The sequence below is a fragment of the Furipterus horrens genome, unplaced genomic scaffold (genome assembly GCF_987537825.1).
Source record: "Furipterus horrens unplaced genomic scaffold, mFurHor1.1.pri manual_scaffold_5, whole genome shotgun sequence".
In the NCBI taxonomy this organism is placed as follows: domain Eukaryota; kingdom Metazoa; phylum Chordata; class Mammalia; order Chiroptera; family Furipteridae; genus Furipterus; species Furipterus horrens.
In genome coordinates, this window is record NW_028327175.1 from 108209478 (window position 1) to 108237177 (window position 27700).

Sequence of the window (27700 nt, forward strand, 5' to 3'; positions counted from 1 at the left end):
ACAGGAAAGGTAAAGAATATATTTCCACAGAAAAACCAACTCTGATCAGAAGTGGCCTCCTAGGCAGAGAACGAAGAAGATTCTGGGGCTAATCCAAGACTGCCAGGATTGGGAAATAACTCCTACCATGGGCACGGGATGCAGGAGCGACAGGAAAGGGCCTGTACCTTCACCTCTCCCTCAGAGGTTCATCACACACAGTGGGCCCAGTAGCCAGGAGACCTCCGTTCTCCCAATCAGCTGTGATTTTATTGTCCTGCTGCTGGGGTCAACTCCTCTAATTAACACTTCACTGTGTCTCCAAGGAGACGGAGCCCCAACACATTTGGTGAAACTGGCATTATCTTCGAGGAGAAAACTTTTGTCCAAAACATCTGAAGCCCAAGCTTAGCAAATAAAATGGCTGGAGTGCTCCCAACCCTCTGTATCGCTCAGTGCTGGGCTCTCGGATGACTAGGGATTAGCTCTCGCCTGTGTTCAGAAGCAGCCAAGCCCACAGCACAGGGCCATGGTCCCTGAGAGAGTAGCAGAGGGGTGGGGAGTACAGCCAGCTCCCTGTCATGCTCTGTGGGCTATGCCTGGTCCTGGGGATTAGGCAGAGCCTGGGATTAATTTGGCAGGGAATCGCGACGCAGTTGTAGAGGTGCCAGCCGCTGCTGGGAGCCAAGGAAGCCCTTTGTTGGACTGATGTCCCTGCAGGGGTCATGTGGAAGCTACATTCGGGCTAACTGCTAAGGTAATGAACAAGACGTGCTCCCCACCAACACCCACACCCTGTTAGCTCCAGAGTTCTCCTGGCAGGAGGGCTGATCTAAACCTGCAACAGGCGTGTGGCAAGCAGCATTCTTCCTTCATCCCCCATGGCTAGAGGAACAACTCAACCCCACAGGCAAAGGAGGCTTTTGTTTTGAGTTGAGATCAAATTAACAACAATCACTGGGCACTAATTAATGATCCGCACTCAGTGGTCAGTAACTTTCTACTCAAGGCTAAGAGTTCCATTTTATTTCATGCTCACACTCCCATTTTACAAATGAAGGCACAGGCTCAAAGGTGCCCAAGGTCACACAGCAGGAAGTGAAGGAACAGGACTCCATTCACCCGCGTCTGGCTCAGTGCACACTGCATTGTGCCTGCTGGCACAGGCCCCTTCCTTGCAGCAGCGTCTGTGACAGAACAGGGGAGGCCACAGGGCTTGTGACCACTCAGCATCTTCATGCTGGTGTGGCCACTCTAGCAGGAAAAACTTGAGAAAAGTCCCAGGTCCAAAGTGCTCTCAGGCACCTAGTTCAGTCTACCCGTTTAACGGCCACCTAAGCATGGCACCAAACTCTAGTCAAAGGCCGGTGAAGGGGTCTGGGCTCCTTCAACCCAAGCCAGATCCTCCCCTCTCCTTGTTAATAACTGTATCCTTGGTTCATCTTCCTTGTGCTTTCAAGAAGATAAACATACAGTTGCTCTTAATTTCTTCCCAAAGTCTTGCTAAATTGTACATGTTCTTCTGAATTCACTGCCTTAGCACAGTAGTTTCCTAACAACATAATACACAGAATATTTCCAAGCGCACACAGCCACACAATTATGCTGTCATAAACCTTCTAAGCAGACCCGTTTCCTCCCAGGATGGAACTTTCTTTTCTAATCAATACAGTGGCAACAAGGACCAGAGTGGCCTACAGAGGGGCACGGCAGTCTGACGGGGCATCCAGGATGGAGGCACACAGGACAGGGGCACCCGTCAGTGGGAATCAGCGGTGGAAGAGTGCAGGGGCTGGTTGTGAGGAGTAAGAGGGCAAGTCTTGTTCAAGTTACATTCATTTCTCAAATACTAAAGATTGTGTGAGCGACGGGGTTCAAGCCTGAGGATGAAGAGCCAGAGACGACAGAAAGAGGCAGGATCCCCTCTTTCATGGGACTCCAAGTCTAGGAGAAGACAGACCTTAATCAGAGGCACATACATATGTGTACAGTAAGTCAAGAGGTTCTGAGACTTCAAGCAAAACAACTTAAAATGAAACTGATTTTATCATAGGTTAACTGATAGAAACAAAAGTTAAGTTCCTACAGTATCTCATCAACATTATAATGAAATGATATTGAGCGAAGCAAGGCTATTCAAGGACCTGCTGTGATTATAAACCCAAGTGAATGCTATGAAGAAAAGCCTGCCAGAAATCTACAAAAGAACAGCCTGTTCCATCTCGAGGATCTCAGAGAGGAAAGGGAAGCCAGCTCCCGTCCTGCCAGGGGGGTCTGTGAGCGGAGGAGACAGCCTGCCTTATCAATGCCACCAAGGCCTGGAAGATCCCTTTCCACCTCTAAAAGTAAACATGTTTTTTCTCCCTCTCTGGGCAATTACCGTAAGCTTGCTGCCAAATTCCCCCTAAAATCCATTTTATTCTAGGACTTTGAGACTTCTTTTAAGGAAAAGCAAGAGAGAGAGCGCCAAACTTCCAATTATTTATATGTCAAAACTGTAAAAATAAAAAAGGACTTTACATCTAATTGTTCTTAATGCTTTAATATAACAGTTCCCGATAAAACACCTCCCAGCAGTTTCACCTTCAAAGCAAAAGGAAATCATCTCCATAATTCAAACTCGAAGAAGGTAGAGGAACAGAACTGGAACACATCAGACAAATTGCCTTCTGGTTTTCTTCAATTTAAAGCTCAACAATTTGTCTTCCTGTCACAATGTCTTGCTACATAAAACTTTCTGAAAAAGCTGCTTTCAAAAGCTCCCCATAAAGATTCAGGGAGAGGTGAAATGTGGGGACCGTGAACAGAAGCGTCCGGCCTGCGGTGGTAACGTGCTGTGAGACTGGCTGAGAGACTGAGAGGGGGAACAAGACGGCAGGTTCAGAACCAGGTGATATTTTGGAAAATGAAATGTCCCTGCTTACAGGATAAGATGAAGGACACAGCCCTTTTAAACTATCATTATCCTTGACTGAAAGCAGCCAGGGCTGGGACACACACACACTACAGTTGTAGACTTGACAACAGAGACACACTGACAATCACACAGTACAAAAACCATCCTGATGACCATAAAGAGTGATGTCAAGGGGACCTGACAACAGAGTCTGGAGGCAGACAGAGCTCCAGCCCTGCCACTGCTTGTGTAACCTTGGATGAGCTGCTTAACCCATCACCCTCCTATGAACTGAGGAAACCACAGTACCCAGCTCATCAGTCACTGGAGGACTGAGCTGATGTATGTGAGACAGCACAATTCCTGGTGCACGAAAACGTTTTGGGGGAAGAAAAAAAAGGATAGCTATTAAAGCACGTTTTGCCCATAATTAATGGGCAGCATCTGTTCCAGAGGCCTGTGGGTGTGCACTGTGTTTATCTCTCGGCCTGACACTGTCGCCAATTATGTTGCTGCCAATACAAACTGGCCTTTCCGTGCAGGACACAGGGAAAGAGTGCGGGGGAGGTCTTATGGCCCACTGTTTGGAGATGCTAGCTCACCCCATTTTATACATGAACTTGAGGTTCAGAGAAGTAAGTGATGCACTTGGGATTATGCAACAAGGAAAGGGCAGGGTTTCCAAACAGTTCTACTCTGAAGCCCCAGGCACGACCCGCTGGGCCTCATTGTCTTCTCTCCAGATCCACGCGAGGCAAAGCCTTGAAATGACCACGTGGAGGTACCCTGACTTCCCAATCCATAAACCAGTTTCCTGGGCTGGATGTGGAAGGTGATGGTTCAAATGTGGATTTGGGACTTCCTGTTAACAGGAAATAATTATATAAACCAAGGATTCTACAATGTGGTGTCTATTAGTTATGCAAATAACAGCTACCACTGGCATGGCTTTTTCCCAGAGCATGAACTGCTTATGCCAACAATGCAATTACAAAAGGAAGGAAGGAAGGAAGGGAGGAAGGGAGGGAGGGAGGAAGGGAGGAAAGGAGGAAAGGAGGAAAGGAGGAAAGGAAGGAAGAAAGGAAGAAAGGAAGAAAGGAAGAAAGAGAAAGGGAAAAGGAAGAAAAACTCCCCTTGTTGGATACTCCCCCCAGAGGTGAGTGCTCCAGCCTTCACGCGCAGAGGGGCTGCGCTGTGCAGCGGCCCACTCACTCAGTAAGCACTGGCCAGGCAGCTCCTGTGTGCAGGTGCTGGGCAACCGAAGTGGCCCGCGGGCCTGCCCACCTCCCTGATCTGACATCTGTGCGAGGAAGGGCAGCTCCATCAAACAAAAACACAGAGAAGTGCACAAGAACAAGTAGTGCAAGGAAGTTTAAAACCAGAACAGGGTAAAAAAAGATGATGGAGGAAGAGGGGCAAGACCTGCTTCAGACGGGCTGCCCTCTCCAGAGATGAGGAGAAGGAGCTGCCACACAAAGGCCGGGGGTGGGAGACTCCAGGCAGAAGACCCAGCAAGAGCCACAGCAAGAAGCAGATTGCAAAGGCCCTCACACCATGGAAAGGAGTGTGGATTTTTGTTTCTGAGTGCAACAGAGAATGACATGAACTGATGTACACTTTTAAGCAGTGAAGTCAGAATTGATTCAGACAAAACCACTGTGAAAGTTTGAGACAACTAAGAATCTTGGAATTTACAGACTAGATGATACCAAGGGATTATTGCTAATTTTATTAAATGTGAGAATAGTGTTGTATAGTGTTGTACGCAGTTATTTTTTTAAGTCCTTATCTATTAGAGCTTTATATATAACCAATATTTATAGGCAGTGAGTGGTAAAGATAGTGAAAAGAGAGTAATAAAATGTTAATAACTGCTATGGAGGGTGATGGGTACACGGGATTTGTTATACTATACTGTCTACTTTCATATGTATTTGGAAAATGTCATAATAAATAAAAGTTAAATAAGAAACATAAACAAAGCCCTGGCTGGTGTAGCTCAATGGATTGAGCTCCGACCTGCGAATCAAAGGGTCGCCAGTTCGATTCCCAGTCAGGGCACATGCCTGGGTTGCAGGACAGGTCCTCTGTAGGGGGTGTGCAAAAGGCAACCACACATCAATGCTTCTCTCCCTCTCTTTCTCCCTCCCTTCCCCTCTCTCTCTAAAAATAAATAAAATCTTTAAAAAAATGTTTCCAAAAAAAAAATTTAAAAAGAAACATAAGCAAGCAGATATTAAAAGTTTCACTCTATAGCTATGTGGCAAAGAGGGTAAAAGCCATCTTACCCTGGTTAAGGACCTCTGAAAGCCATGGTCACATCCATATTAGTAATGAACCTGGGAGGAAAACCCAGGTCAAATCTCGCCTCACACCTTCCATCCCAGTGCATCCATCGGCTAAATGACCACGTCTCCTGCCCAGCTGAGCAATTTCCACTTTAAATAAAGGAGTCAAAACAGATTAGCCTCAATCTGCACAAATGAACCAAAATCACAAGCTGTAACCCCTCTGGTGACCCAGGGAAAACCTCTTCCCTGTGGGCTTGGGGCCTGCTGACATGGTGACCATAGTGATTACAAAGGACTGCAGGCCAGGCACACACAATCTCAGGGTGTGATCGCTGGGCAACAATTAGCTCATTAGCCAGCTATTCCTGGCAGTGATAACCTGCCACAGGACACATGTTTTTAGAGTTGTGATGCTCCCTCGCCCTTCAAAGACCTGCCTCTTAACAGCTTCAAGTCAACAAATGATGCACAGGCTCAGGAACAAGGTAAACACCGTCGGTGAAAAGACCGATGCCAGCAAGGGCCTGAGTAGGATCTGGACTTACTATTTGGAGGAGCTGTGCAAATACTTCATTTACATCTTATTTACCCTCAGGAACAGAATGACTAGCATCAAAACTTATAAGTGTTGATGATCCTACCCATTACCTCACCTGCCACATCTTCTTTCTGGAATCATTGGCCCTGCACCATTTCTTGCCTGAATGACTCCAAGAACCTCCAAACCCAGACTCACCCCCTCCAAGACTTGCCTCCTTCCATCTAGTTCTCCTAAGGCCAAGCAGATGGAACTATCCATAGAACAGACCTAATCAATCACCCTCCTTCATAAAGGCCTTTGCTAGTTAGTTCCCCACTGTCCACAGACCAGGGCCAAACTCCTCACCGGAGCCTTTGGAATCTGCCCCAGGTCACCTTCCCAAAGCTTCTTTAGTCATTCTACAAATATGCCCCGGACTCCAGGACTCAGCACTGCAGTCAGCATGAGCTACCTGCAGCTTCCTCAACACGTCATCCTGGTTCACGCATCTCTCCCTTTGCACAAGCTGTTCTCTCTGCCTGAAATGCCCTTCTGGGAGTTTCTGGAACACAGAAATCACACCTTCATCATCTTTGGATCCTTGGCATCTAGAAACCATATTTGACTAAGATGGTGATAAAGATCATGGGACTGATATAGTAGGCCATTAGACATAAACAGAGTAGGAACAACAGGCCAGGTACAGAAGTTCACCAGGGCAGAAAGCCCCGGGTGCCTAATGACAGGCAAAACTAGGAACACAAGTATTGCAGGGTGGAACCTTGCCCCCAGGGTGACCTTTTCTCCCCTAGCAGACCTCTGATCATGTGGTTTACACCCCCTGACCTTTCATATCAATGGTCATGTGGTTCAGACTCTACCCTGACTTTTCCTCCCCTGGCATGTTGCTAGTCATGTGGTAGACCCCCCTTAGTGGAGAAACAAGGGGGCTGGAAAATAGTCTCATATGACTCTTTTACATGACCGCTCCTTTAAGCATTAAGCCCTTAGGACAATAAGGTTCTGACCCACATCAAATAATCTTAGGAACAAAGTACCAGGTCTATTTACCACAGAGACAGAATTTTGGTCAAACTAGAAAAACATCTAGGCCTCAGCTGTGTTTCAGCTCCAGGTCCAGAAAAGCAGCAAACCAGAGAGAACAACACCATGGCCAACATCAGGACCAGCTGCAATGACTCCCAATGCTAGCGCCAACCAATCAGTAGAGACGGTGACCCTGAAAGGACACTTGGCGGCGGCGGCGGCAGCCGTCCGTCTCGAGAGACGATGGTGTAGCTTCTCAAGAGTCTATCTGCACCGCCGAGAATGGCTGTGCAGTCCGACTCGGGAGTGACATCGTATCTGTCTCCTCCCGTGTTGAATCGACATCTTGCGATGACGCTGAAGCTACAGAGCCTGGGCAGGGTGATATGGAGGGTCTGCTGTTGCCCATGCAGCAGACCCCCCCTCTCTTCGCAGCTGAAGGGTCCAAGGGAAAGACGGAGTCAATACAGCTAGGCTTCAGGTGCGCCGCAGGAGTTGCCGGTGTTGACTACAACGTCAAACCGCCTTAGGGACTCCGGCTCCTGATTTTCTGTCAGGGTTTACTCCCTTAGCCTTTCCCCTGAAGAGGTATGCCGCAAGGCAGCGGAGGTTTTTTGGAATCAGAGTTTTCCTTCTCTGATGTGCCCTGACTGGAAGATCGAACCAGCGACACTTAGCTCGCAGGCCGACGCTCAATCCACTGAGCTAAACCAGCCAGGGCCCAAAGTAGTTGTACTACAGATAAAACTACTAGAAGTTTTTTCAACCTGTTTGTGTGAAGTGATATACTCATTATTATGGTTTTTAACAACCAGAGAAATAGCCCCCTTTTGTCACTAGGATCTGGTCAGAGAACATGTCTATTATACTGGCGGTGGGGAATCAAACGCGCTGGGGTTTGCCTGCAGGCATCAGAAGGACTAGACACCTCCATTGCCCAGGGTACGGGCATCACATCAGTAGGTGTGTCATCAGCTGAGGGCCTACTGCACGCCGGTACCAAGAGCCAGCAGAGGGACGCCCACAGAAAGGAGGCGTAACACAGGCTGAGGAGGCGCTCTGCAGGCGAAGTCGAACTTCGAAGGTCAGAAATGGTAGTAAATCCTGGGAAACTTCCCCGTGAGGGCCACGCGGGAAAGCAATCTAAGCTGTGCCTGTTGCTGAAATGCGTGTCACACCTATAACAACACCTACACAGACACTTGGCAAACCTAATGAAATTCTATTGAGATCCTCCCCTGAGACCTCCCCTAAAAAGCCCCACCTCTGGCCTAGCTGGTGTGGCTCAGTGCATTGAGTGCCGGCCTTCAAAACAAAAGGTCGCTGCTGGTTCAGTTTCCAGTCAGGACACACGCCTGGGTTGCTGGCCACACCCCCAATTAGGGTCGTGAAAGAGGTGACTGATGCATGTATCTCTTTAACACTGATATTTCGCTCCCTCTCTTTCTCCCTCCCTTCCTGTCTCTCTAAAATAAAATCTTTAAAAATCCCCACCTTTGGAAACAGATAAAACCGCTTAAAGTGAAGGATGCAGTGCATGCTCATTCGCTCTGGAGAGAGGGTACACCCACCCCTTACCTCACCTACTTCCCCCAGACATGTTTTCTTAACTTTTCTCTCTCCTAAGCTCCAAGAGCCCTTCTTTTGCCTCTGTAACTTGTTTCCTGAGTCCACACAGCTCAGCTGGCTCACTTCTTCCACCCCTGTGACTTTCTAAATAAACTTTCACTTGTATTTGAGTTCCTTAGTTCTGAATTCTTCTCTTAGCCAAACTCAAGACCCGAGGTATAACATCTGGTGCTGTTTTGCCATCAACAGGATATTTAATGGCCCCCATCTGTTAATTTCCTATACCTTAGACACCATGTCACGTTTCTTTACCTGTACTACCTCACTTTATCCTCACCATCACCCATAAAAAGGCTCTGTATTATCTCTACTTTATAGATTTTTTTAAAAATTGAGTTTCATAGAGGTAAACTAACTTGTCCAAGGTTACATAGTTAGCACGTGCTTAACGTAGGGATTTGAGCCCAGGTCTTCCTGACTCAAAGTCATTCAGTTAATCATCATGGGGACAATCTGATATACTGATGCTCACAGATCTTAAGCTACCTCACCATTTCACATAACAAAAGAAGTAAATTTTTCTAATAAGAGTTTATTATGTTAAGGCACTGATCATAAACCATTATTTGCCTTCCAAAATACCTGTTCTTCCCCTTCTTCTAAAAAAACAAAAAACAAAAAAACACACACTCCTCAGCATTTCTAGCAGAGTAAGAAATGTAAAAGAAAAAGTTTTTAGTGACTTGCAAGTAACCTCTTTATAAGAAGTTAGCACACACTTTTTCCCCTTCTCCTGCTTCACCCTCCCTGCTGCCTAGAATGCAGATGTAATGGCTGGGGCCCTTACAGCCATATTGGACTACGAAGAGACCTTACAAACATAAACCAAATACAGCAGAGCAACAACATGAAGTAATTGACAAATACTCATTTGTTTAGTCAACAAATTTCTGAGGTCTTCTATGTACCAGGCATTGTGATAGATCTACCACAGAACAAATGAGCAAAGGTCCCTATCTATCCTCAGGAGGTTTATAAGAGAAAAAGGCAATAATAGTGAATAAGTAACATATTAGATGACAAATGCTATTGGAAAAACAAAGAAGTAGAGAAAAATAAGTGGGGCTGATAATCCAAGGGAGAGGAGAGATTGCACTATGAAATCTGACAAACAAATGAGTGAATGAGAAGAAATACAAGAAGATCCAATAAGAGGCAGTTAACTTTGCTCCCAAGGACACTCCCTTGGGAAACGAAAGGGCCTTCGAGATGGAGAAGAGATGTGGAGACCATCTGTGGATTGAGTTCAAGCAGGACAGCTCCTTATTCCTCATCACCATAAATGAGAGAGAACTGGACTCAAAGGAAAACTTCGTCCACCCTAGATGGTCATTTGTAAATTGCCTTTTCTATAAGGTTCACAGGAGAGGGTCTGCAGCTTAGTAGGTGGTGTTCCAGACATCCGCACATTTCAGCTCTCAGTAAAGTTACATTTGGAGCTTCCAAGTAAGACTGCATTTGAAGAAACGGTTCTGCTGCTGGAAAGGAAATGCTCGTGTGATGGTGGTTTGGCAGCACGACCAGTGCAGCTGTGCATTGTCTCTGTTTGGCTCCCAGTATGAACTCAGTGAACTTTTGTTTGTTCAGTGAACAAGAACTTTGCAAACTTCCAGAATCACTAGACTTGACAGTTGTCTCTCTTTAAACTGCATAACTGCAGCTGCCAAGAATATCTCCCCTTCACCCTCCACCAAGCTTCCTGTTGTTCCCCTCCCTGGCTCCAAAATAACAAGAAGTTGCTTGGCACTGATGTCATCGCCACTGTCACCACCCGCAGGGCATTCACATGCTGGCTATATTTAAGATCCAGGCTTCATGTTCAGTGACATGGAAATTGCCACCTTGTGAACCGTACCGGAAAGGCAAGATTTGAAAAATTATTTTCTCTGAATAACTAGTTTACAAATTCTACCTCTCCCAAAGCAAACAGGAAAATCCAGGATGTTAAACTGAGCAATGGGCTCCAGCCCTGGGATTAGCTAATACCAGCTGTTAATTTCAAGCATTTCTCTCAAGGAACACAGACAATGACATTCACTTAGTAGCACCATGTCTCTTCCAATTGCCCTCCTTTCCTGGGCTCTTCTGTTATCCCTCAGAACCATTCTGTTGTTTTTGTTTACTCCCCTAGACTTCTCTACCTACTTCTCATTTTAAAAGGCAGCAAATGGAGCAATAATGAATGGTAAACGCATTTCCCTCCCCCCCTGGATAATTACTCTAACCTTTTAATCAGTGTTCTATCATAGTTACTGGTTTTAATCATTTTTTATCTCCTCCTGTTTCTGTGCTTTGATGAGGAAAGTGGTGATCTAAGCAATGTCTCAAACACAACTTTCTCCCTTTTCCCTTAGCAGCTGCATAGTTTTTGCATCTTGATGAACCACCTAAGTCCATGTTTGGTGCACATTTTTCAGGGAACATCTGGCACCAACTACTAATGGCTCTGACACTTAACCATTCTTTGTGGGCACATGCTTCCAACTGCAGATGTTCATGCAAATATACCTTGCTACTTACCCCCTAAAAATTTTAGTTCATCAACAAAATCTGAGTCTTTGATTGGATCTGGAATCAGAAAATAAACAAGCACATGGCTTTCTCCCTGGAACACGACTGCTAAAGAGATGCCACTCTAGCTGTTCCGGTCCATCATTTCTATATGGAAGAATATCCAGGAAAGTTACATTGGTCACAAAATTCTGAAAGGCTGTGAAGGAAGTGATATGGCTCTCCACCGCTCAGTGCGTGTAAGAAGGTGCTTCCATAAATATAAGTTCAGATGGTAACACACTTGGCATTTCTTTTTTTTTTTTTTGAATCCTCATTTAAAAGCATTTTTCATAAAACAGGAAGGGAGAGAGAGAAACATCAATGCAAGAAGAAGCATCAACTGGTTGCCTCCCGAATGCACCTGCACCAGAGAGCGTATGCGCCCACGCTGGAAATCTTACACATCTAGACCAGGAATCAAATCCACAACATTTCAGTTACCACATGACACATCAACCAACTGAGCTACACTAGCCAGGGCTTGGCATTTCCATCCTCCTACTTCTAAGGGATTCCGTGCCTGTAACTGCCATACGAAAAATCAGCTGGAAAATCATTCACACCAAGGGTCCCTTCATCTCCCACAACTGCACAAAGCACAAGCCAAGAGGCAATGAATGATGATGCAATCAGCTCAAGCTCCAGTGCGCAGGTCCTCCAGCCTCCCCCTGGGGCCAGAACACATACCTTGTGCCATTAAAACATTCACATCCTTTGCCCTGTGATCCCACTGCTGAGAATACATACTGAGGAATGAAACTGACAGAGGTAAAATGAGCTACAGACATGAAGAGAGCATCTTGACCTTTGCTACAGTCTCAAAAACCAGAAGTCCCAAAGCACTAACCTATGTGGAAACCACTAAGTAAACTGTGGTGTACTATACAGCCATTAAAAATGACACCACACACTGATGCAGGGATATCAAGTGAGAACGCTTTCTTGAAAAGATTTTGACAATATGAATCAAGAGCTTTTACAGACACTCATTCCTTTTAACACAGGAACTTCACTTCTAAAAATCTAGAGTAAGGAAACTTATTAAAATGTGTGTGCGTGTGTGCGCGTGCGCGCATGCACGCATTTACATGGAAATACTCCTAAAGGTGGAATGGGAAGGAATGCTTCAGGAACTGGTTTGAGAAACAAGGACATATCTAAAAAGAATTCCATGTAGTCATCAAAAGTGGTATCTATACAAGTGAGAAACATAAGAAAATGTTTATGATAGAATATTGCTTTTCAAAGCACATGATCAATTTAGGGATTCAGAATGCTTTGAATTATGTAATATGAATAAATGAATGTATACATAAAATAAACTGGAATATAATGCCTCGTAAGTAATATATAAAGCACACTAAAAATAATTTAAATAATAATAATTGTGATTCCTACCCCCCCCCCAAAAAAAAAACCTCACAGGTAGGAAAGTGAACAAAAGAAAATGTAAAGTATGGAAATGCAATTTTAGTGAATATCAGAAGGACAAGAATTTTCCTTCACATTGTATATTGTTGTGTTTATGCAAATGAACAGGATAAATTAAAACTGGATTTAATGCAGTCCCTTTAATGACAAGGAAGGTAATCTTAAGGAGAAAGATCACGATTCAAGGAAAACCACAATGCTCAGTGGTAGACTATAAAGTAGTACAGCTAACTGTCTTTCAAGTTTATTTTCATTTAAAGTTTGTTTTCATTTAAAAGTTAAACTAGGTCTGTGACATCATCAAAGATGCTTAATTTACAGGCAAGAAGAATGTCAAATGCCTTACAACTGGATATCTTCCCAATAAGACAGTCTCGCAGATTTAGAAACTAGTTTGTGGGTTATATTGCGTAAATTAACATGTGTGTTCTGTTTTCATAGGGCATAAGCCTATGATCTCATTACCTGAGTGATTGTTTGTATGTACAGGCCTCACTTAATCCTGTCTGCATCACTGCATCCTGAGACTCAATGGTTTGGCTGAACAAGTGGCTAGGTTGAAGTATGGGGTGGTCTGTGGGCTTCACTTTAAAACTGGTTTCTCTTTTCTATCCTAATGGCTTGGACAGAAAGGGCCCAGAGGTCTGAGATTGGGGGGGGACCTAAAATATTCCCCTCAGCCCAAACTAAGTATAGTGAGCAAAGGGGTTTTGGACAAGTGTGATGTGCCTTGCACACCTTCCTCCAAAGAAGCCCTTTTTTTCCCCAATATGGGACATTGAAAAATTAATACCTGCCTTTTGTCATCTAGTGGTTATGGATTGAATGATGCCTTTTAACCCTGTTGCCAAAGATGTTGCCCCCAGAATACAACAAGGATGCCAGCCTGTTAAACTAAGCATGCCATTGTCCGGGGACAGCCAACCAACCTGGAGTCTGCATGATTCTTCCCCATGTGAGAAGGCTACCCTCCCACTACACCCCCATTCTTATTAGGAATATCTGGACCCAAGGGTAGGTAGGACAACGACCGTGTCCAGCTTGAAGCAGCTAGAGGAGCTCGAAACCTTCGCCCATTGTCCTTCATAAGATTATAAAGGGTCTTAAGTCTGAGAGGGGGGAGTTGTTATTTTTTAATGTTATAAAAAATGAATTAATTAATTAATTTTTAAAAAGACTAATATAGGAAAGGGTGAAGCCAGGGAACTTACATGCATGAGCCATGGACATGAACTAAGGGGGTTGGGATTGCTGGGGGAGGGGACATGCTGGGCAGAGGGGAGCAAAAGGGGGGGGGGATTGGAACTATTGTAACAATATAATCAATAAAATATACTTAAAAAATAAAAATAAATAATAATAATAATTGTGCCCTGGCCCAGTAGCTCAGTTGGTTAGAGCATCATTCTGATATGCCAAGGTTGCAAATTCAATCTCTGGTCAGGGCACATAAAGGAGGCAACCCACTGATGTTTTGCTCTCACATCAATGTCTGTCTCTCTATCACGACACCCTTCTCTCTCTCCAAAAATCAATTTTTTTAATTTTTAATTAAAATTTTAAATAATAATAATAATAATCATGTCCAGGTGATTTTTTTTTAAGCTTTCTGTTCTTCTCAGACTTACTTATGGATTATAATTTGTGCACTATTTTTTATATTCTGGGGAGGAAAAAATCTCTATTTTAGACATAATTTGAACTCTACATAGAAAGGTAAGAAAACATAATAATAAAAATTGCACTAATGGTGGTGTAACTGCACAAAAATTGTATTTAAATGGTCTAAGAGAGGAAATAATTGTCATGCTAGGGTTGTGAGATTTGGGGCTCTTTTCTCCATTTAAGATTATTAGGTTGTTTTTTACAACTTAAAGGTAATTGTTTGAGGCATGAAAACAAAAGCTTTCCCAAGAAATCTTGAGCTGGCCAGTCATGGCAAATTTCTGTCCTAGAACCCCATTTGTGTGTATCTTAACCTGAAAGCCTTCCACTCAATGTTGGGTGAGCAAAGTAAATAGCAGGAGGATGGGCTCATGTTAAAAGCTCACATGCAGATCCTTTAAAACCCACCAAAAAAGCAAGCCTAAACATCGTTTACAGTTCACATAAAAATAAAACTGAAAGTAAAAATGACCAATGTAGTCATTCCTGTAGTGGGTCACAGCATTTTTTGTCTTTTTCAAAGAAACCAACCAACAAACTAACCCCGAGTTCAGTTCTGAGGTAAAAATCACAAGTGCCTTCAGCTAAGAGCCCCAGTATTCTCAAATATTTGAACTTAACCTTTCAGATCATCATTAGCATTCTGTTTGAGCCCTTGCTACTCCAAGCATGGTCTAGGGCCAGCAGCATCAGCATCACCCGGGAGCTCATTAGAAATACGTATCAGACCCCTCCCAGAACTGCTGAAACACAGTCTGAAATCTACCATGATTCCCAGGTGCACTTGAGATGCGCTGCTCTAAGCCACCAGTTGTCAGCCTTGGTGCACACTGGAATTACCTGAGCAGTGTGGGTCTCACCTCCACAGGTTCTGACTTAATTGGTCTGAAGGGCAGCCTGCACATAGTTTTAAAAGCTCCCTTGGTGACTGTAATGGATAGCAAAGTCAAAGCAAGGCATTTAGCCCTTCCCCAGAGAATTCTCAGTTTGAAAATTAGTTACACCTGAGCAACAGCAGGTTCAGTGAACCCCAGAAAATGACTCTTTGCAGTCTTGAATAGAAGAATAATTTACTTCCACAAAACCAATAATAATCACGGCTGGCTTTTACTAAGTACTTGCTCAGGGCACTCACTGTGCTTAGCACTCTTTTGCATCAGCTCTTGCATAGGATCTATAAGAGAGAGGCTATTATTATTATATTATCCCAGTTTTCTAAGCAAGAAGTATTAGGGATAAAATGGTCACCTAAAATCACACAGCCAGAAGTGGGAGAAGCACTTGCATGACCCTCAGAGTGAGCACCTCTTTAAATGTTGCACCCTCACGCCTCATTCACCTTTCTCTGGGTCCCATTCCTGAGAAGCAGGGCTCAAGTCCAAGGCTTGCCTCACTCCATCACACTATACTTCCTTCTAACAATGGCCAACTCAACTGAAGCATAAGGAATTGTCAGCCAAAGGGTTAAAATCTTTGTTTATATATCCTTCCCTCGATTTTCAATACCTATAGGTTAGAGTCAGCTGCATCTTATTTATCTCTGTTTGACTAAGTTTAACAGGGAATAGATATTTGATGAGCGAATCAACGAATGAACAAATGAGTATTAACTAACCATCAATCTGTCACTGAGTTTCAGCAGCATTAGACTTCAGGAAACTGCCAAGCCATCTTGCCTCCTGCCCTGGCACATGTGTCTTGCATTCATTGCGGTCCCACCCCATGCCTCAACTCTCCTTGGCTGCTCTGGTGTAAGTCATTGAAGACCCATCAGCTGCTGACAAGGATGGCTAATGAATGATGAAGAGCCCAACTCAGCCAATGAGACTCTGCCAAGTGAGAGAATCAGCAACCTCGAGGAAGCAAACTTCATGCCCACAGAGACGTGAGAGACAGGAGAACCAGGGTGGGCTGGGACGCACTATAGGAGCTCAATAGGGTTCCATCTCAAGCCAAAAACTCTAAAAGAGGGAGGCGACTGAAAATGGACCAGAAGGCGCCTAAACACAAAATGCTGATAGTAAACTTGCAAATGGTATTGAAGAAAACACTGGAGAAAGACCTAAGGCAATTATTCTCACTGGGGACCAGCACTGCCTTCTAGAGGTGTAGGCACAGTTGTTGCACAAGTGCCCCCTGTGAGTGCAATGTATAGCAAAGTTAAAGCAAGGCAAGCGTGTGCAGACACTATTGCACATCACAATGATGAAGGGGTGCTCCCAGCGTTTACAGGGTAGGGCCAGGGACACTAGCTGCCCTGAAAAGCCAAGGCAGTCCACAACCAAGAGCAACCTACATTCTGCCATACTTTCAATTGTCCTGACAGCCCAGTGTGTAGGTGAAAAACTTGTTTATAATCTCAGCCTACAATCGAATTCATTTAATATACATTGAATATATTAGTTTTTACTCTTGAGTCCATCCAGCTCTGCTCTTTCATTTTCTGTACTGCTTATAAAGAATGAGTTCTGATCTTCTTACTGCCTTTAAATCCAAACTTATGCATTATAAGTAGGTGCAGGCACTTAACCACCTCATGTTTTCTGGCAAAGCCATGCCCAGTGAATATATATTGAAATCTACTTTCTATTATAAATTACTTTCCTTTTCTTTCTCCTTCATAGAGTTAGCATTTATAGCAAATTTTTAAGAAGTTAGTTGTGTAGGTAGGTTATGAGGGCCCCCCCAAAAAAGCTGGTATTTATTTATAAGTACTTGTGTATTTATTCTTACATGTTTAAACTTCAGTCACCTTCAAAGTACTCTCCATTTGATGCAATACACCTATAGAGATGTTTTTCCACTGCTCAAAATAGTTTTTGGACTCCTCAATTTTGATACCTTTTAGTGCTTCTGTTGTTTTTTTTGTTTCACCTCTTTAGCAAAACAGTTCCATTTGAGGACTTTGTTTTTCCAGGGAAACAAATAAAAAGTCACTTGAGGGTGAGATCAGGTGAATACGAAGGGGGACACAAGGGTCATGACATTTTTGGTCAAAAACTGCTGAACACACAGTGGAGTGTGGGCAGGGGTGAAATGGGCAAACACCCTGAAAGAGTCTTAAAAAAAAAATAAATTCACTGAAGCCCAATGCAGCCTCTCACAACATCACCAGTTGACACACTAATACAGATGGGTACGTAGAACACTCACCTAGCGGGGGAAGCCTGTACTACAAAGGGCCCACCCTCCAGAAGATAATTCTGGTTTTATTGGGTCCCCCCTCATATATTAGCTATGAATTTCATTTCAAGAGTAGTAAAGGGGAAGTTGGTTATCAAATATTTTTCTAAAAATAGAAATACTGATTCGTCTAAGACTAAGAAGTAAACATCTAAAGATGCCAAAATAGCTAGATTCAGTGCCTGCTAGTGAGGTCAAATTATTACTGAATATTAAGATCCTACGAGGAAAGCCACTAAAGAGAACACAGCACAGGGACATTGGACGACAGATTAGAATGGCTTAAGGCAAGATTCATTGATCACAGTTGGCTCAAGAGTGACAGCACAGTACCTTTACTTTGAGAAATCTACAGAACCCAGATGTGCTGAGGAGAGGAGCCCACTGCAAGGAACATCTGTCTTTGCCTACCCAGCATTCATTGCCCCCCGCCATCTGATGGCAGAAGCCCCCTGATTTTCTCTGCTTGAGGAAAGGTGTCTGTCCCCTATAGTCAATGAGGAAAAGTTAGCCACCTCCTGGCTCCAGGGGGTATAGGAGGTGAGGTGCCACCCAGGCCTGTGAGCAAGAATAACACATCCCACTACAGAAATGAAGAATGAATCCCAATACTTTCTCTGGTTCCCACGGAAGGATAGCACAGAGGGACCTAAGCAAGGCTATGGTCAAGTAGGAGATGGTGGGCAAAGCTTTCTGCATCAGTGAGTGCTCTTGATGTAACAAGAAAATCAAAATCAAAATCAAACTCAAACTGGCATACAGCAAAGGGTCCATGTAAGTGGAAAATCTGGCTTCAAGGGGAAGTTGATTCAGCAACACGTTGATGGAATCAGACCCAATTCCCTCATTTCCACCCCTCCACATTCCAAGATGCAGCATAAGCCCACCCTGAGGCTGTCTCCCTCATGACAGTAAAATGAATAAAGAAGTTTCAGCCCTTATGCCCTCACAGCATGTGATGCAGATGAAGGGAGCCACTCTAGGCACCCATGACCATGGGACCATCAGAAGTCCCAGCAAACCTCCAACCAGGTCTCCCAGGCCAGAATTAGATCACATGTCCACTTTCTGAAGAAAGTCCAATTACCACACCTACCTGAGTCAAGCATGAACCAATCACTACGAAAAACAGAGAGAATTCTCTTTACCGTATTAGACAAGCCAGGGTTGAACTATGGCACTTGGGAGAGTTCAACCCCCACCATCAATCAAGGAAGAAAAAAAAAGAAAGCAAGTCATGGCTGGTCCTTCAGTGAGAGAAATGTAGAGGGGACTTTTAGAAAGACAATACAGTGTCCACTACAGCAACTCTTCTAGGGAAAGAATCTGCTCTTTCTCCCCAACTCTTGGGCCATACACATGAGCTTCTTGAATCAGACAATAAAGAAAATGTTAATTTTTTAAAAGATGCACAAACAAAAACTGGGCTTTATTTCTGGTCTCTACCTGAGAGCAAAGTTTCATTGTTTTACATGAGATATTCCTCCAGAGTATGTTGCTTTTACCAGACAGAACTGAACAATGGGGACTTCTTTTTAAAAAATGACAAATTCTCCCTTTTTCAGTCTCTTGTGCAACACTGCCATCTTGGCTTTGGGGTTTTCTCAAGCAGGCTCCACTGCTCCACCAGCACTAGCACAGGAACAGTGAATGCCTGGCATGCTTGTCACCACTCCCTCTTACCTTGTCCACAGAAGACATCGGTAATCAGGGAACAGCACTTCTCCTTGCTCAGCCCAGATGAGACCCCAGAGTCCTTCACAGCCCAGAACCCCAAGCAGCCACTCTCAGAGTTGGCAATAGGATGAAGCCTACTGGCTTTCCCTGTCAGAGCATCTATTATAACAGGGGGCTGGCAATGCAAAGGTCCAGACTCCTAGTTCCAAAGGGCATCCCTAACCCAGGACAGGCTCAGATTTAAAGCCAGTATCTCCATGTTTGACTTTCTCAACTCTGACCATTTAAGTCTTGTGATTAAAAAACAATCAACAGCATTAGCTGGACCCTGAAGCAATTTACTGTCCTTTTTCTCAAAAGACACAGCCTTCATATTTCTCCAATAATTTAAAAACAACAACAAAAAAGGCAAAGACTGAGCATCAGGGTAGAAACTGAGATTTAAAGCCTTCACAGAAAACCAATAAAGGCCTCCCAGGGGGCCTCCGAAGGCCCGTGACACAGCCTTCCCTTGCAATGTGCCGCATGGTTCTGTCTCGCATGCAGGACAGTGTCACAGCAGATTGCTGCTCAGCAGCCCAACAGGGAAATATAAACAAAGAGATACATGCTGGACAGGCAGGGCTGGAAAAATAACACCAGGAGGAGCTGAAGGTCAGATGAAGGCCAGTGGCGAAAGGCTCCAAGATGCTTGTTGCAAAGGGAAGCTGGGACAGGAAAGAATCCACAGATCTGGCCTAGCCTCGGCACCTGTAGCCACCCGTGGGCAAGGCACCAGCTAAGAAGAAAGCAGAGAACATCCACTAAGCACTTAGGATGACCCTGAGCTGCATGGACTGCTTTAGGAGCATTATAGCTCATATAATCTTCCACACAATCCTATGAGAAAGTATAAAAGAAATGATTTATCTGCCCACGTGACCTAACAGCCATGGGGACTTCTGCTCACTCCTGGTCACAATATGCCCAGTAAGAGTCTTCCTAAAATGTTATATATGGAGGAGAAAGGGACTGTCTTCTCCTTGGATCCTTGGGGCAAACACTACCCAATTTTTCTTGGCAGGTTCTTCCCCCTCCTGCCCCATGTAGTTTGGTGAGACTGACCCTACCACTGCCTGCCCTGGGTTCCTGAGTAGGCCAGATGACCCAGGCCTGGACAGTCAGCTTGTTCCATTCCTCAGGCATCGTGGTTGGGTCAGAGAAGGGCATGAGGCCAGGCTGATCTGATTAAGAGCCGATGATAGCATTCCTGAGAGGATATGATATAAGCCAGGCTTCCTGCTCCCAGAGACCATCTTCACAGCTGTGTGCAGAGGTCCTACCTAAGAAGGACACTAACATTCAGAGGGCCCCGAGCCAAGAGTAGGGGAGAAAGAGCACTGACCTCACTTGGAGCACCCAGGTCCAGTGACACCAGAAGAAACCGACCAGTTATAGCCACACAAAATTCCCGCTGACCGAAGTTAATTTGGTTTGGGCTTCCACTGCCAAAAGCATACTAATACTAGTTAAGGCTATATTATAGGACACAGTTGCACAGCATCCTTACATGAAGTATGAAGGGGGCCCATGTCTCCCACTCCCTTTCAAATTTTTAAACAGACGAAGAACCAGAGGCTCAGAGAGGTAAAGGAAATGGCTCTGGTCACACAACTGACAACATGTTCCTGTTAGTGCACCAGAGGTCCTCAACAGGAAAGTTGTGACAAAAGAGTAATAGTAAGGCTGGTCCCGACATGAGAGACAGGAGAAAAGGCCTTGAACACTGTTCTGACAAACAGTCTAGCAAGTCATGTTCACATCCTTGCTGAATCACAACAAACTGGAAGTCTCTTCATGGGCCTGGCAGGTTGATTGTTGAGGGAACACAGAGAAAACACGACTTGCTCCAATCCAAACTAGAAGCCTCATTAATTAGGGCTCAGAATTACAAATGAGAGAAGACCAATAACAAACTGGCTCAAATACAAAAGGAATTTACTGGCTCACATAACTGAAAATTCCAGAGGAAAAACAGCTTCAGGAAAGACTGGATCCAGGAGCTAAAACAATATCGTTAGGACCTATGGGTTTCTCTCTCTCGCTGTTCTCCACTGTGTTGTCAGCATGTGGATCTTCCCACATAGTAGCAAAGACAGCTGCCAACAACTGGCTTACATCATATTCTCTCAGGAATGCTATTACTGGCTCTTATCAGATCAGCCTGGCCTCATGCCCTTCTCTGACCCAACCACGATGGCTGAGGAATGGAACAAGCTGACTGCCCAGGCCTGGATCATCTGGCCTACTCTGGGACCCAGGGCAGGCAGTGGTAGGGTCAGTCTCACCAAACTACATGGGGCAGGAGGGAGAAGAACCTGCCAAGAAAGACTGGGGTATTGTTTGCCCCAAGGAGAAACAGAAGTCTGGTGAACATGGTAGGCAACCTCCAAGATGGCCCCCAACAATCCCCACCTCTTGGCGTGCACACCAAGGTTGATCAATGTAACAACAGAACATAGCAGAAATAATCTTGTCTCATTTCCAAAACTAGGTTATAAAAGACACAGTGGCTTCCATGTTGCATGTGTTCTCTCTCTTGAGTTACTCACTCTGGGAAGCCAGCTGCTGTTTTGTGAGCAGCCCTTTGGAGAGGCCCACGTGAAAAGGAACTAAAGCCTCCTGCCAACAGCTACATGAGTGAGCTTCAGCTTTCAGATGACGACAACTCTGGCCAACAGCTTGACTGCAATCTTATGAGAAACTTAGAGCCAGAACCTACCATCTGAGCCATTCCGATTCCTAACTCACAGAAATTATGAAGGATCATAAATGTTTGTTGTCTAAGCTACCAAGTTTGGAGACAATTTGTTACACAGCAAGAGATAACTAATACAATGAACAGAAAAGAAAATGTCTCCCCAACAATCCAATGACCCTGTTCACTTGCTCCTCTAAAGGTACTTCCCATGTCAATGTGCATCATCTTTCTGTGAACACCTGTCTCAGAGCTTGAGTTTTCTGCACTCGGTGGGAAGTACGGCAACCAATTACTTAGGGAACAAGATTTACCTACCCTGAACTGCTACTGAGTATAATGCCTCCACCTCAGAAACAAGCAGCTGCTTGGGGCCACACAAGTATTGGGCTGGCTATATGACCTTGAAATTGGTTGAGCCATGACAGCATGAAAGGAAAGCCATTAATTTTGAGCAAAAAAAGAAATGTGTAATAAAATGCTCAATTTGTTCAAGGATGTTTCGGTTTTACAGCTAGCATATACTCGGAGCCAGAAAAACACTCATACACACAAACACACTCTTAGAATACTTATAGCAAAAATAATTTTTGAGTCTGAAATAGCCTAGTACTTAATTCTTTTTGCACCACTGCCATTAAACTGTAATTTTTGATTAGGCAAGGTTTCTTAGTAATATAATTATTATACTAAAAATTGATAATGATAGTTAACATTTATTGAGCATTTACGAAGCACATTTATTGAGCTGACATATGGTCTCTCATTTTACTGTGCATTGACCCTATGAAATAGAGCATTTTCTTACCCTCAATTTATAAGTAAGGAAATATAAACAGAGAAATTAAGTAACTTGCCCAAGGTCCCACAACTAACAAGCAGTAGAACCATAGACCCCCGCAGCCCAATGCCAGAATCTTTGCCACCAATCACTAGGCTAAACCACTGGCATTATGATAGTTGCCATCTCAACACACATGAACCTGAGAACAAGGTGGCCCCAATGAACACACATAGGCCTGGCCTCCTGCCCCACTGCCCCATTGCCCCAACCTGCCTGTGCCCCACAGCCCCCAAGAAGCAACTGACCACACAGGGCCACCACTTGATAACACTGACAGCTACTCTTCTGTGGCAAGAAGAAAGTTCTGACAGTTGGAAAAGATTAACTCTGCCTGGAACATATCAGCAGTTGAATTTTTCAAAACGTACACACCCAGTTTCTCTGTTTGCTTTCTTCTTGTTTTTTCCTGAAATATTTGCTTATTTTATAGATGCTCCTTCTACCTGCAAACTGCAGACTTTCAGGAACCTCAAACTCTTAACTACCCATTGTTTAAATGAGATTTCAGATTATAAAACTGCTTTTAAGAAAACTTTTTTCTACTCCATCCACAGTCTAAAATTTTCCTAAGAATTATCATATACTAAAATACGCTTCCTGTGAAGTACACTTGCAACAGCTTGCTCATGTCCAGAGCCTTCTGCCCTTCCACATACACTCTTCCTCACTCGATCCTCTCAGGCGCATAAATAAGATTAGCGTCTCCATTTTATCAACAAGGACATGAACACTTGTGAAAGCTAAGCCATTCACCCAGAAACACACAACCTTTGCGCAATGGAGCAGGGACTCAAGGCTAAGCTGCCTAACACAATCCAAAAGTGACAGAGAATATAAGTCTGTCTTTCTCTGATGATTCAGAACCACAGTCTCCATAGACATCAGCCTTTATTGTGAACAAACACCACACACCACAGAATCCTGGCACGGCCAAGTAAAATGGTGGTCCCGCTGACAAATGCCAAATTAGGCACGGATTACTGTATTTTTCACAGTCATTTAACTGACTCAGACGGCTCTTGAGATGTCATTTTAAAATGTAAGGCAAGGAGAGAAGTTCACATTGAAGTTAAATATGAGATCACGGTGGCAACCTTCGATTACACACACATAACAATTACGTTAGTGGTGCTCGCACTGACGGCCCAGTGATGGGAAGTGCGGGTCTGTGAATTTACTCAGCTCGACATTCCCCTGCACAGCCACAGGCATATTTATCTCCTGGTCTTATTTTAAAGTAGTTTTATATAACAACCAATAAACTCTTTGTCTTACCTAAAACAGGGAAAAACTAGAACTCAAATGCCCACCAAACGTTTATTTTAATATAGTACATCAACGCAATGAAATGCTACATCCACATATTACGGAAATGGTTAACATGAAGCTTCAGTGGTGGAGGAAGCCGGACTAAAAAGTGACAGACTATAGATTTTAAGTATAGTAGAGAAAAATAACTTTCCCTTTGAACAAATTCCATAAAGATGAATGTTTTTATGGAAGCGGGGATTTTGGGGGGGTTTACCTTATAGTTTTCTTTAATAAGATATAAACGAAGTCACAGAAAAATAAAACGGCCTTAACACGTTGCGTACCGGGGTATTTAAATGCCTTTTAGAAATGACGAGAATTCTCGCTACCCGTACGCAATGTGTTAAATAAAAATAGGCTCAACCATACCCTTAATTAGGGAAATGAGAATGAAAAATATTCTGCCAGTGTCATTTTTCACCTGCAATATTATCAAAGGCCCAGAAGTTGGAACTGAACCCCATGGGCATGGCTGTGCAATCATGCTCTCTCCCCTCTACTGTGAAACGTAGGTTGCTCAGCCTCCATGGAGGGCAAGTTGATGAACTCTGTTCACCTGAGAAAAGCACAGAACTTTGACCTTGCAATTCTATCTCCAGGAATTTTTCCAACAAATACAGTCATATAGGAGCAAATAATAAAAGCAATGGTTATTCACAGGAGCATTATTAGAAGTAGCAAAAGACTAAAGTCCACCTCAACACCTGGCTGTTGGCAGAGTGATCAAATGAATTCTGGTGCAGTCAGACAATGAAATATGAGCCATTAAAGATGGCAGCCTTATGTACAGCAACACAGAACAATCTCTACAATGTAAAGTGAGCAGTGTGGAAAATACACCACCACTGTGCATTAAGGAAGGAAAGAATAAAGGGAGGCAGGGAGGGAAATGAAAAGAACGTACATATATATGCATCAGCTTGTGTATACATGGAGCATCTCTGGAATCAGTAATATTGCCCTCCAGGGGCAAACAGGGTCACTGGAGATTGCATACCTTAACCATTTATATTTTGAACCATGTGCATATTATTCAATACATATTCAATAGAATATTAAAATTTCAAATGTAGAAATCTTATTTCCATTGTTCACTATCTTTTTTTAATTAAAAAGTGCGGGTAAATGTGTGCTTGGCTTTTAATAAAGCCTCCCCACACCTTCCTCCCAGTTCCTCTGCCCTCCTACCTTGCCAATGCCTGGATCTTTGTGACGTGCCGCTCCTCCTGCTCAGCTAGCTTCCTTTTCAAGGTGTCAACCTCTTGCCGGAGGGCAGCCGAGTGCTCCATCTCACCATCCAGCAGGTTTCGTAGTGATCTGGGAAGAGGAGGGCCCATCTGTTCAGAAGCTATTAACCTAGAGTCCATTGAGCCCAGAACACAGTTATTTACCTAAGTCAAGTTCTAATGCATTTGTTTTCCACAAGGTTCTGCAGAAATCATAATTCATGTCTACCCATATAAATTCCTGTAAGGAGATACCAAACTCTTCTCAAAAGCCTCAAAGTAATAATTAGGATGAACCCCAGGGGAACCAACTGCAACCCCAGGCCCATAGCCTGTGGGCAGCTTTTCTTTAATTTCATTTTATTTTAATTATTTTTTATTGATTATGCTATTACAGTTGTCCCAATTTTTCCACACTCTGCCCCCTTCACCCACTCCCTGAGGCCACCCCCAGACAACTATTCATGTCCATGGATCATGTGTAGGTTCTTTGGCGGCTCCATTTCCTATGCTGTACTTTACATCCCCGTGGCTATTCTGTAACTGCCTATTTGTACTTCTTAATCCCCTCACCTCTTCACCCATTCCCCCACACCTCCCCTCCCATCTGGCAACCATCAAAACATTTGTATCCATGATTCTGGGTCGGTTCAAACCAAGAGAAACAATGAATTGAACGAATCCCAAGCAAGCCCTTTGATAGACATCCCACTCAAAGGTAGGGTACATTAAACTGAAGCCATTTTGTTATAGCCACACTGAAAAAGAGATTTAATGAAGGAAAGGATGCCAGTTCAGACCAAAAGAATAATCTCAGCCATAAAAACAGAATACAGACTCAGATTACCTGATAGCTGTCTACCCTCATTTTCCACTTCTACCCACAAAACACACTATAACCCTGTCCCTCTGCTATCTCCAGGTTACACAAGCATATATAGAGTTTTATAGAGCTATGTAGTTTGACATTGCATATATTTTATATTATATTTGGAGTTTTTTAACCCACCAAAACATGTTCAGTTGTGAATCTGTCATCCTTGTCTTAAGTAGCAGAGAAGATAGCAGCTCATCCAGAAATAACCATAAATTAGCACCTAGAAGTGAGCCAAACATGGTTCTCCTGACCATTTACTTCACTGGACCTCAAATAGCTATTTCTAGAAAACATTTACTGATTTTGTTGCATCTGCCTCCCAAACCTAGAGGACACTTGCCATGTGACATCAGAATATATATAAGCAGAAATGCATGACCTCCCCACCCCTGCAGTTTACTAAACTCTCCAAGGCCTATGTTTCTTGAGAGTTTTGAGAAAATTCCCTTCTTGGGGCCTGGGACCCCTGACACAAATCACAGTATGATGTGTTTTTTTCTCTGGGAAGAAGAAATTGACAGGCAGTGACTATTGTTTCTCACAAGGGAAGACAAAACCTAAGGATTCTTCCAAGACAACAGCTTCTGCTGGAGCAAGTGGGAAAAAATCCTACAATGTCTACATGCCTTTTGTTGAAAGTGTTAGTTGGAAAACAGTGCTGAGGATTCTGTTTTTAAAAATTCTCTTTTGTTTTAGAAATCATGCTTGAGTTTATATGTTTCCATAAAGGATGAGGGAGAAAGAAGCTTGTCAAGCAGAGCCCAAAATAAGGTTTAAAAAGAAGAATCATGATTACATGTCACCATGGATGCTTAATTTCTGCTCTGAGAAAAAGAATAAAAGGGCGACATGAACAAATATCGACACGTGTGGGCACGCACATGCAGGCACACACAAGCCACCCCGAATCCCCAGGGAGGCAGTCAAGGAACTGTAGGCAAATCACTCTGCTGACCACCTTGTAGCCGACACCAGGTGCTGGCAGTTGAGAAGCTCCTGTGCAGGTAGCCAGACTGTAGTGACACAGATGACACCTTCCTGGTATCTAGCACTGATTTCAACAGGGAATAAAAGACAAAAAAAAAGCCCTTTCCCTCTCAATGTCTGCAACTGAGCTTTTGAGGAAGTCAAAAGAACTCAAATACCTTCTTGCCCGAAGAATCCCTTATTTGAGAAAACTTTAAGACAAGTATTCGAAGTGCCTGGAACATAGTAGATAGGCCCTCAATTAAAGGTTATTCCAGAGACTGCTTGAGCAGGTCAGAGGGTGACAGCTAATGGGTATATGGGATGTGATGAAAATGTTCTAAAATTGTAGTGAATTTTAGCTGTGAATGTACTAAAAACCACTGACTCGTACAAGTCAAATGGGTGAACTGTACGGTATGTGAATTATATCTCAATAAGGCTGTTTTTGAAGAGGTTTACAAAATTTTTAATTTGTTCTAAGGTGGTGCCATGATTGTAAGGTTTTCACTCCTTGCTAATATTCAGACTAATATATATATACATATATATATGTGTGTGTGTGTCTATGTGCGTGTGTGTATATATATATATATATATGAAGTGGTGCTTTGCAGACAAAAAAAAAATTAAAAATAGTTGGTCACAATTTTGCCAATAAAGCAAAATTTTCTTCATCTGTGATATTCTCTCTGTCCTAGAGGTAGAATGTCAAAGGAAGAGACTCTGCCTTGAGCCTGAAGATCACAATACCTGTTCTCTTCCTCCAGCTCATCTTTCCTATTCATCATGGCCACGATGGCTTGTCGCAGTTCATCTAAGGGAAGAAAGCAAAGTCAAAATTAATCAGCAGATCTCACCTGCTCCA

At 43.7% G+C, this 27700-nt stretch overlaps 1 protein-coding gene across 2 annotated transcripts in view; it reads right to left on the bottom strand.

The window, feature by feature from the left end:
- The window catches only part of SNX29 (sorting nexin 29), a 581450-nt gene that overhangs the window by 394454 nt on the left and 159296 nt on the right, over window positions 1-27700 (bottom strand). For both annotated transcript variants that reach the window (XM_090279147.1, XM_090279146.1), the window contains 2 exons: window positions 27586-27649; window positions 24952-25080 (listed from right to left, as the gene is read on the bottom strand). In XM_090279147.1, the coding sequence (XP_090135273.1) occupies window positions 24952-25080; window positions 27586-27649 (193 nt within the window). The remainder of the gene's footprint in view (window positions 1-24951; window positions 25081-27585; window positions 27650-27700) is intronic.